This window comes from Panulirus ornatus, chromosome 14 (genome assembly GCF_036320965.1).
Source record: "Panulirus ornatus isolate Po-2019 chromosome 14, ASM3632096v1, whole genome shotgun sequence".
Taxonomy (NCBI): Eukaryota; Metazoa; Arthropoda; class Malacostraca; order Decapoda; family Palinuridae; genus Panulirus; species Panulirus ornatus.
The window spans coordinates 8,537,168-8,548,758 of NC_092237.1; the positions used below are offsets into that span (position 1 = coordinate 8,537,168).

Below are 11,591 nucleotides of genomic sequence, written 5' to 3' on the forward strand. Positions count from 1 at the left end.
AGGAAAAGGGAATGAATGAATACAGAGAGAAGACATTGTTCCCTGATAAGGTCTTACATGTTCATGATACTCACAGTGGCAAATGTGGTGCTGCAACAGTGGATTTAGGATTAATGATAACTACTCCATAAACAGGCCACCAGTGGGATGATGTGTGCATTTGAATCTTTACCTGAACTCCAGTCTCTGACTGTATTCGTCGAATATTCATCCCACCAGGGCCCATGAGTCTACTCCTCTTGTGAGCTGGTACTGTCAAATTCTCTAACACTGGCATGATCTCTTTCTTTTGTTTACGAGGATGGGCCAGGGTGTCAGCCATGATGGTCAGGATAGTCCCTTTTGCTTCTGTGGCTTGCTGAATGGCTTCCATCACCACTTTCAAGGGAATCCCAGGGATCTTCATGTCTGCTTGAAGGGCTGTTACACCTTTAGAGGTCCCAGCTAATTTGAAGTCCATATCTCCCATGTAGTCTTCTATGCCCTATTAAAGAAAAATAATTCTTAAAATCATAAAAGTAACAATAAAAGATATGCATGTATTATTTTCTGACAGTAAAGTATTTTTAGGATATGTAGGTAGGGTTTCGTTTGTGTTAAACACTGCAAGGCAATAGCAGGCTGGGGAAGAGCATGGGACAGGACAGATGGATGGTCATAACCAAAGAATTACTTGATTTGACAAAGGTGTATTTCAGCAAGAAAAACTATTTCTGTGAATGTTTAATACAATAGTTGATGCAATATGATAATTTGTGGAAAATTTAACAACTGAATGTTACTTTTATCATTTCCAGTGAAGTTTGTGAAATCTAAAAAGTTCAGAAATGGTAAACAAATATGAAAAGAAAATGTGCAGTATACATGCTTTTGTTAACTTATCATCATCAGGCAAACTAACACTACAATAATCCTAGGGATCTGGTGTACATTTTCAAACTAAACTAGTTTTGTAATTCCCCAATTTCAGTTTTATATTCCACTATTTATGCTTCTATGTTTTTCTCTCTTTTTTACTTCCTTACATAAACTTTCATGTGTATACTTAATGAAACAAGCTTCATACTTTCCACACATTCTTACATCTAAATACAAGCAACTGGTACCTTTTTCATTTATATAACGACCAATTTCATAAATTTTTTCAACAAAACATTTTTTTCAACCTGCATTTTATGTTTTTTATCTTTTCAGTTGCTGAAATATTCTTTACATCCATCTGTAAGCAAGTACAGGCATTCTTAGGTAGATGATTACACATCTTCGTCATAACTCACCAATATGTCAGTCAGAATCTTATAATCCTGAAGTTCATTACTTTCACTGTGTCGAGTGATTAAGCCAATGGCAACCCCAGCTGCTGGTAAGGATAAGTTGACTCCTGCATCCATCAGAGCCAGGCTACCCCCACACACAGTAGCCATAGAAGATGAACCTGAAAGATTAAACAAAGAATAATATGAGAGCAAGGTAAGATACAAATTATTTGTAGCTAATGTACTGTTTCTCCATCATACAGTATAATATTATATGCAAAACTTATCTAAATATCCTATGTATCAATCACTTGCTTATTCATCTGCCTATTTACCTCCTATGGATTTCCTCACTCTTTCCCTTTATCTCCCCAGATGCATTTCCCTCTTCCTAAAATGTAATTAGATATAATTCTCACAAGTACTCATACTTTTTGCATGAATATCTTTTAGTTTCTCTGCAATATAGAGTAAAGTACAGGTAAAACTTCCTAACTTAGAAGTTCCCCAAATCCAAAATTATAATAACCTCCACTTGTTTTTCTATGTCAATTTAGGTTGCATGAACCCCTTCATTTCAAAACATTCAACATATAATTGATAAAATTATATACTTTAAATTGTATTTTTCATTTAGTTTTGGGACATAGTTCATTTCAGTAGGTTCTTAACTAATGCATGAATTGATAATCTGTTCACACATTCTAAAAATATCAAAGAAAATAGGTGAAACAGATGGAGGATTTACATTCTCCTGAAAATTACCAATTGTGTTTATTTCAAAAATTAAAATGATAATAACTAAAGTAATATGGTATACTGTATTTTTCACATACTTCCCTACACAGATTTCATCAGAAATCCTTACCTTACAAATGAACACAACACAACACAACAGACCACTCAGGAAAATCACTGGCTGCATAGCAACCATAAACACTCAACCAACTCCTACACAACAAAACAGATTCTCCCAGCACAAATCCAGTTCAGTATGCTCAGCCCTCAATTCTTTGCAATAACAGATACTTCTCATTTAAACCTCTTCATAAATAATCACTAACCCCAACTGAGAAATAAAAAGGGTTTACCTTGCTTCACAACCAATACTCACAGATCCCCTCGCCCCCAACACAGACAAAAACTATACACAACAAAATAATCTGCCAAGCACTAAGTGACCACCCTCCCAACTCAATCTTAAATACCAACATACCAGACGTATACTCATCTGAAGTTACACTCCCCACTCATAAACGAGTTACACTTTCTCGTATAAGCTCTTGACACCATCCTTGTGTCAAACATTGATTTAACATATTACAAGACCCTTTATGCCCAACATGCACTTAGCATACAAGTCACTTTGTGAGAAAATCTGATTTTCTTGTTTGAACTTTGCAAAACCACATATTACTTAGGATGGTACTAAGTTCCATGATTACTATGCTTGTGTGGCTGTTTACAAATTAAGGGCTGGCCTTTATGACATAACCACTGTCTGGCAGTTCGTAACTGCCAGCACTGTACTGCACTGTAAGTGAATTTACCTTTTCAGTTTTGTAAATATGAATGAAGGATATCATCTGTTGTGTAATAACAAATCGGTGCTCCTTAATGCATGGTCACATAATCAGTACTGTAACAGATCAGAACTTGTTAAATGTTTTTAGTTTAGCTTAAGTCTTGCTATATTTCATCAAAATATTTAATTTAGTGATTAACTGTGGTGTAGGAGTTAGCGTTTCTGATCATGACACATTCATGACCTACCCTTGGTTGAGCGCATAGGTTTGAATCCTGGTTATACCAGTTGGTCCACAGTCAACCCAACTGTTCATCCACCCCTAGGAGTTGATTGATAAAATGGGTATGTGGCTCAGGCTAGGGTATATATATAGCATTAGTGGGATGGCCTTCATTAGGGCATCAGCTGCCCATGCCATCTCAGCTTAAAAAAAAAAAAAAAAAAAAAAAGGCTATAAAATGGTATGCAAAAAAAGATGAATCTAGCACTTATATCTGGGTTCTCTGCTATTTACAATATGTTGTAATGCATAACTGACACATGGTATGACTTTAGATCTGTAATAAAGTTTTTATGAAAACTCTTACCATTGGATTCCAATACTGTAGATGTAAGAAGGATTGCAAAAGGGAAGTTAGACGGCAAGAGAGGTCTAAGAGCCTTCTCAGCCAATGCCCCATGACCAACTTCCCGTCGTGAGATTGGACCACTTCTTGATACTTCGTTTGTGGCAAAAGAGGGGAATGTGTAGTGAAGAATGAAGTTTCGATCTCGATGGCCCCTAGAATGAAAAAATCTTCCTGATGGTGGGACTGCACAGTTTATAAATCAATGCTGTTTTACTTCTGTGAATGTATGGAGCATAATACAAAACTGACAACTATGTATAGCACTTAGACTATGTCTCTGATGCCAGAAAATTCTGAAATGGAACTTCATGCATCATGTTATCTGTATCATGCATGCCTTCTCCTGCTGTTGAGCTGGGTGGCACTTACAGAATATTTCTTACACATTTTAGATGCAAATCATCTTTGTATGTGTATTTTCAAATGTTTGGGTATCCAAAACCAAACAAAAGTGCTCTGATCATTGGCAGAAGACTTTAAGATGATGGTCTGGCTGTCACATAGGTGAATTTGGTTCATCTTGCTTATGCTACCAAAAATTGACAAGAATAACAGTTGCCTCCAAAAATGTGCAAGAAGGATGAAGTTGAAGTACAAAAGCTTGAACATTCAAAGATATGTAAATATTTGAGGAAATGAGAAATTACAGGAAGATGGGAAGTAAGTATATGAGGAAATGAGAAAATACAGAAAGATAGGAATGTGGACACATTTGAAGGATTTTGTCGAGTTTTGAAAACGTGCAAAACACTGTCATTTATATTGCTACAGTATGAATCATTTATGAATCTGAGATAGAACCTTTATTGATTACAGTATATCTGATAAGAACCTTTATTGATTACAGTATATCTGAGAAGGGTAGCAAATTTCAACATGATACGATGTAGCTTAGTCTTGAGCCTTGATATGAAAGAAAACCCAACACAATGTATCAAATAAGACTGCCTGGCTTTCAAGTCTAAAAAAAGTACAAATGAAGCAGTACACTACGTAAATATCAAAATGATATATAACTCAATCAATTTACAGTAAAATAATTCATTAACCTCTCCAAACATAAATGCAAAAAATTCCATTCACACCATATTAGCACTTAACAGTCAGTTACCTTTTCATCAAATGATTCATGAAGGAGAAGTGCTTAATCAATGATTTTGCAAGAAAAATATTTAAAGAACCTTAAAGTTACCATCTCTAACATTGTGGCATCCCTTACCGATAAGAATTCAATATATACACAGTTGTTTCAAGACTGTAAGGCCTACCAAGAGCATTAGGACTGAAGTAAGGTTTAGAGTGGTGCAAAATTCAAGTGCAACTTCTATATCATCAAGCCTCTTGCCTTTCTTAGGATATTTTCAAGTACCTCTAAGAACTCAAATTTGTTAAAAAATAGTGCAAAAGAAACTGGTTTGAAGTAAAAAAAGGTGTAACAATCATCTGACTTACCCAGTGGCTTCTAATAAAGGATCTAGTTTGGGAATATTTTCTGGAGCATCAAAGGCAACAGTACACTGCACCTGAGTTTGACCACGCTGGAAGAGAGATGATCCATGTAGAGGACGATAAAGATCAATGCCACACATAATGGGACGCAAGTCAGATAAACTTCTCCCATCACATCTGTAAATTGGAAATTACAGTTGCTTTAAAATGCTCTATTGCAACAATAATGTTTATTCCACGGTTCATGGCATAGATTTAGCAAATCTCATAGCAGCAGCTCGCATTAGCCATTTTTCTATTTCTAAAAAAGAAAATGGTGACATTATATTTACCTGGTATCTTCATCTAGAATAAGATCTCTGAATACAGTTTTAGTGATAAGGGAGAAAGCTGCATTTGCTATTTGTGAGTCAGTGTCTGGAAATCCTTGCATTAACTTCTGTGTGACATCTGCTCTAAGGAGGTTGACTGCATTGTCCCTTGACATTTTGTTGTGGGAGAAATCAGTGAAAATACTCCGTAAGCGGATCTCACTGAGAGTTCTGCAAGAAAATAATTTGAAAAGTCAATTGAATGTGGTGATGTAAAAGATATGGAAGAATGGTAATAATATAAAGGAGCAAAAATTCTGTGCTGTCTAGTTTCACTGCCAGCCTGATATAAACCTACAAGTCCACCCAAACTACAATAATGCAGCAATAATAACAGTGATTTATTAAAGCTTCTTATTACATACTCACAACTGCACAGTTGTAAGCAGTGGTTTCAATTTGGAAAGGAAATTATTCCACCAACCTGACTTTTTTTAATGAAAGTTGGGACATAAAGAACAAATTTACTTTCATATTACATGAAAACAACCACCAGAGAAGCAAGTAGGTAGTAGTTGGTAGGCAGTAAATGACTTGGGAAGTATATTACCAGGACTACCCACCTGGTTACTGGGAGGGTTAGTGATGGCTGTGTAGTAAGCCAGCACTTCAGTGTGGTTATCAAATTGCATTTCTCTGACCAAGGTAGCTGTGTATGTATATGTGTATATGTTGATATGTATATGAATGTAAAGTACATAAATGAGAGGATGGGTCTTTCTTTCTTCAGGTACATACAGCCTCTAAACATCACTCAGTAACATCCCTGTGTCAAGTGCATTTAAAATGAAAATTAATTACCACACATATACAACATATACACCAGGCTCCATTCATATCAATTACATACAAAAATGCTTCCACAGCATCCAACTCCTAATCATTCTGCTAGTATCTTTGACTGTAACATCCCTAGCTCTAATCAAATTGCTATCCATCTATCATCTGTATCTCTGATGCCCTTTCCCTTTGGGAACTCCCTCAAGAGGGTGGCCATGGCAAAATAGTCTCCATAACTAGAAAACTCCACTTCTGCTTCTTAGCCTTTAGTGCCTCACCATTAACAGGCCACTGGCAGAGGGCAACTCTGTTCCAGTGTTTTCAGAGGCTCCTTTTATCTAATGTGTCTACCTAGCCACTACATCTATCTATGTTCCTAAGCCCATGTTTCCTTGTTCCATCATTTGTATATAATCCATAATCTTCACCAACCTGTCATCTGCCATGCACTATACATGACCAGACCAGGCTAGAAGAATTTCACCTGCACGTACTTCCAGGCTTACACACTAACTTTCTAGATCCACTTCACAACAGTTTCATCTCCAGTCTTTAGCATCTTGCACATCACTCCATCCATACTCCTGGCTCATCCATTCTTTACAAGTTGATGCTGCTTCTCTTAATTCTTGCTATCCTTCAGTACCAATAGACATGTCTCGCCCCATTTTCTGAAATCAGTTCCTTAATATGCTCTCCCCACTTTTACAAATTTCGTCCTTTGTCACTGGGATTCTCTTAAACATGTCTAATATATTCTCCCTCCTTACATATACTTCTCTTCCATTCTTATTACCTACTACCAGAATAGCAGAATAAGAGTATTTTTCTTCTGAGATCCTCAGTTGCTTTCCTTTGATTTGTCTATACCTATGTTTTAACTCGTCTATTACATGTGCTTGTAATTTACAACAGTTGAGTCCAGATTACTTTATAGATTCTTACTTGGCAGCCTGCAAAATTTCTTCTGGTACAGGTGGACTGACAGTGAAGGTCCTCTTTGGTTTGCCAGCATCTATGACAAGTTGGTGGATGGCTCTAATAATATGCTGACATTCCTTTACACCCTGTTTGACAGCCTTCATTAGGTCTTGCTGAAGCACATTGTTGCCACCACCTTCTAGCATCACTACCAAAAAATTAGGTATGATCAATAGTTAGATACATGTAGCTATAGGAGCAAGATATAAAATCTATTCAGATTTTACAATTTCTAAAGTAACTCCTTCCTGTAGTGAGACTAGAAAGGTCTAACATGCTTCTCATTGGACTCTAAAAAATTAAAGGGGTCAAAAAAGTAAACAGATGAGGGCCAGCAAGAATTCAGCAAAAGATTAGACACTCCAAATTTAATTGTGAAATAAAGAATCATTCCCCTCTAGTGCCCCCTACAAGAACTGGAGTTAGATTGATAGAGGCCACTGGAAATGATGAAAATTTGGAAGATTAGCAGGACAAGAAATGTTCAACCGAATTACTTTGGTAAATAAAGAAAACTGTTTATACACTGAATTATTTCTGTACTTTCTACAACATATCTTCAGTCTGATTTTGCTATTAGTAATGGTATTTGTACAATCACTACTCATAAACCAAAAATTGAATAAAAGTGATTACCCCATCCTGATGTGAAAAGTCAATGAAATTAACCACAAGCAGAGACATCACTGACCCACTTAGTTCACGTTGCTAACTGCCTACAGAATTTGCATAATGCTGTTGTCAATCCAAAAGCATCCAAAAGCAGTCATAACTGGTGTGGAGAAAGATTAAGAGAGACCAAGATAAGCAAAAGGCAGCACAAGGAATGGTAAGAAAACTAAGTACAAATTCCAGCAGGAACACCACCTAAGAACTTTTCAATTTTCCAAGCCTATATATCTATCTTCTGCAGTGTCTCTAGCAAACATGAGAACATATCCACATGAAAGGGGGTAGTTTTGAAAAAACAAATTCACACAAGAAGCCTAAACCCAAAAGCAAAAATAAATAAATACCTTCAGCATTGATATAGAGGCAACCTGGAATATCTCCTCTGAAAAGAAATCCTTAGAGCTACACAGGGTAAATCTAAAGTACAGTATCATATGATGAAAGTGGTAAATGAGAGCCAAAAATATCCTTTTTCTTGATTCACCCCAAGAAAAGGTTTTGAGGAAATCCAAGGTAGGGACCAACTTCTGCATATCATGTGCTCTTGTGTATACCATAGTGGAGCCAATAAAGAGTGAAACATGCAGACTTTTCTTAATTTAGTGAACTTGAAACTTACCAACCAGTTTATTTTCTGCTCCAGTAACAACAAGATTGAGGGAACTCTTAGAAAGTTCTCGACGTGTTGGATGAGTAATAACTTCACCATCAACTAATCCCACACGTACCGACCCTACAGGTCCCATCCATGGAATATCAGATACTGCTAATGCTGCTGAGGCTATAACAAAGCAAGAAAAATTTTTACCATATGATTTTTTTGGCACATCTAAAATATACATAGTCACATTAATTCATTAATCAGTTTCTGATTTGAAGAAATTTGCACAAGCACACATTTAGGAAAATGATTTTGCTGGACTTTTAAGCAACACAGACTTGTTTCTAAAATTCAATTTTCATCTATAATTTTGTCAACGGTGTAACCTTTAATGATGACATTCCTATAAAGTTGTGAAGAATACTTTTCAATATTTCATCTCATTTTAATCATAAAGTGAATGTATACATAGTATATGTTTACCAATGCAAAATTCTGGGACTTGAGAAGAAAATATTACATCTAAAATTAATTTTCAACAGCTTTTAAGCAACTTTTCAGAAATACAAAGAACTGAATATTAAGAATACAATTTTCTTCTGGACATTCAAATGATTTTTAATTTCAGAACTCTGTGACATAGGCACCCTTTTAATTTCTGTATTTCCATCACAATTCAATCAGACATTCATGACAATCTTTACAGACAAGAAAGTAAGATTCTATTCATAAAGAAAAAATAGAAATAAATATATGTCTGAAAAATATGACTCATTTTCATGTGACTATCAACAATACTAACAAAAATTTCATCATCCATGGTGCATAATTTATGATTCTCTGGGAACTTTACTGAAAATTTTACTGGCCAACATAATTACAAGAAGTACATAAATTCACAGATTACAGCTGCAAGTTACCTAATTTTACATCAGTAGACTATACTTGATTCCAAGCCAAACACAAAACCAATTTATTACAAAATGCTGACCAGGGGTTTTCACCAAAGAAAGCAAAGATTGCAAGTATCTACTTTCTAGTTTTACTTTCCTCTGAAATACCTGCATTGATGCTGACAACATCAGGGTCATGAAGACCATCAACTGCCAGCAGTTGACAAGAAAGCTGTGTGTCACCATTGTAACCTTCTGGAAACAGTGGCCGGACTGATCGGTCTGTGGAATTAATCTGGTTTGAATTTTCTTTTTGATATTTCATCTATTTTATGGCCTGACTGAGCAGGCTGTGATATTAATCCATGATAAATTTTCTAGTTACTTCACTTATACCATGTACATTTTGCTCTATCCCTGCAAGGTAGCATATAAAAAGTTTTCCCCAACATTTTAATAACATAACATCTTCATATCTACAAGAGTTGAAAAGCTACAAGTAATGTCAAAAGCATCCAATTAGCCTACATACTGGTTCTGCTAACTAAGAAGTGGAGCAAATGTTAACTCCTTGAAAAGGATAAATTAATCTCATAAAATATCTAATGAAATAATTACCAATTATTCTACTTGTGAGAATCTCCTTTTCACTTGGAGCAAGTTCCCTGCGCAGATAATTGGAAGGAATACGTCCTGCAGCAGCATACTTCTGGCGATAGTCAACTGTGAGTGGTACAAACCCAGGAGATGGACTTGCTCGAGGTTTGCTTACAGCAGTAATAAGAACGGAAGTATCACCTACAGTAGCAACTGCAGCACCATCTGCTAGTCGAGCATATCCCCCAGTTTCAAAGTGGATTGTCCGCCTGTAATCAAAAAACAAGAATTAAGCAAAAGAAATACAGAGAAAATGCTTTTAATGTAAGCTATATTCTTAAATTCTTGGCAATATATATATACCTCTAACACAGGAGACAGCGACAAAGTATAATGAGAATAATAAGATATATATATTCTGCAAATGTTATTGTAACCTCTATACACTATAACAGCATTAGTTAATACCATTAACACCCAAAGGTAATAACGAAGTGGATCTTATATGGATTCTTATCATTGTGATTTACTCGCCAAACAATCCTAACATTCCATATGAAATTACTTCCAAAAAGAATTAAACCTTTAGCTTTGACCATTCCTCCTTAGGTTCTAGCCCACATTCCCTATTAATTTCATTGCCTTCTCCTCAGTGTGGCGTTCAATAAGGCTGAATGTGAAACTCATTCCCCACTTTAAATTTTTTTCCTTGTATCTTATCAAAAACCCTGTAAAATATACAAAAAGAAAACAATCAAGAAGGCATAGGAATAATTTACATGTCTAAAGTCAATTTGAGAACTAAAAAATGAATATTGTGATTACACAAATGATCAGAGTTGCACAATACCATAGCTAATATTATAGAAATATCCTCCTATGTAAGACATGATAGCATCTAGACCCCCCACCCTTGTCCCCCATGCTCAACCCAGCACCCTCTCCATACCCTTAAACTACTACCGGCCCATTAACGACCATTTACTTACCCATTAGAAAATTCTGCACGAGCTTCAACCCTATCATGAAGACGAGTTGATGTCGACAAATGTCTGCTCAGCCTAAAATAACGTAATCTTTTCCATGACTTATCGAACTGTCTGTAAATCGTTATCATTCTGCTTGAAACTACCAAAGACTTAACAGTCTTTAAGGGGACCACTCCGGTCTGAGGTGGGGTTAAAAACGGTTTATCTACCCCTGATTAAAGAGCATATCCTTCGTTGTTTTTCATGTGAATTAAGACAAAAGTCGAGTAATAAGTATCACTGGAGTCTCTCTTTTCATTCGGTTCACAAAATTAGATAAACCATTCTTGTAATTGCGAGCTCAGGTGAGTCTGGACCGGGAACATGTGCACAACCCTTCCACCCGTAGTTGTTTACATGTGACGTCACACGACCATAAAGCACTAGGACAACTTATTATCAATATTTTGTCTTTATTTTCTCAATTGACGATTAAAATACTGTGGTATAAAGACTATGAGATAAAAACCATGATGCAGTATGTTTCATTATTATGTTTACTGTTTATCCAAGGAACAGGAGTGTCACGTGAAAATTGCAACGTGGGGGAGAGCTAGTGCCATATGTCACCAGAAGACATTCACTGCATGTTGTGAGCAACATCTAGAAGTTCTACACATATGAAGTGAGCAGACTGTATTCCTGTGTCTCAACATTCAGTGGGGTAATAATATCAAGGTGAGTCACTGCCTCACATCTCCCAATAAGAAATTACATGGTTTGTTATTTTAACTGTAACCTACAGGAAGTTCTCTACTGTCTATCTTTCTTTATACTCCTAAACTATTTGATGAAATTTCATTATA

At 36.0% G+C, this 11,591-nt stretch overlaps 1 protein-coding gene across 1 annotated transcript in view; it reads right to left on the reverse strand.

Annotated features, from left to right (window-relative positions):
• PNPase (polyribonucleotide nucleotidyltransferase 1) overlaps positions 1-11,156 on the reverse strand; it is a 13,892-nt gene extending 2,736 nt beyond the window's left edge. The window contains exons 1-10 of the mRNA XM_071669559.1: positions 10,747-11,156; positions 9,779-10,026; positions 9,329-9,442; positions 8,286-8,447; positions 6,959-7,142; positions 5,195-5,404; positions 4,866-5,039; positions 3,372-3,565; positions 1,278-1,435; positions 173-484 (exon numbers count right to left, since the gene is read on the reverse strand). Coding sequence (XP_071525660.1) covers positions 173-484; positions 1,278-1,435; positions 3,372-3,565; positions 4,866-5,039; positions 5,195-5,404; positions 6,959-7,142; positions 8,286-8,447; positions 9,329-9,442; positions 9,779-10,026; positions 10,747-10,874 — 1,884 coding nt within the window. The 5' untranslated portion in view covers positions 10,875-11,156. The remainder of the gene's footprint in view (positions 1-172; positions 485-1,277; positions 1,436-3,371; positions 3,566-4,865; positions 5,040-5,194; positions 5,405-6,958; positions 7,143-8,285; positions 8,448-9,328; positions 9,443-9,778; positions 10,027-10,746) is intronic.
• Between the last annotated feature and the right edge of the window lie 435 nt (positions 11,157-11,591).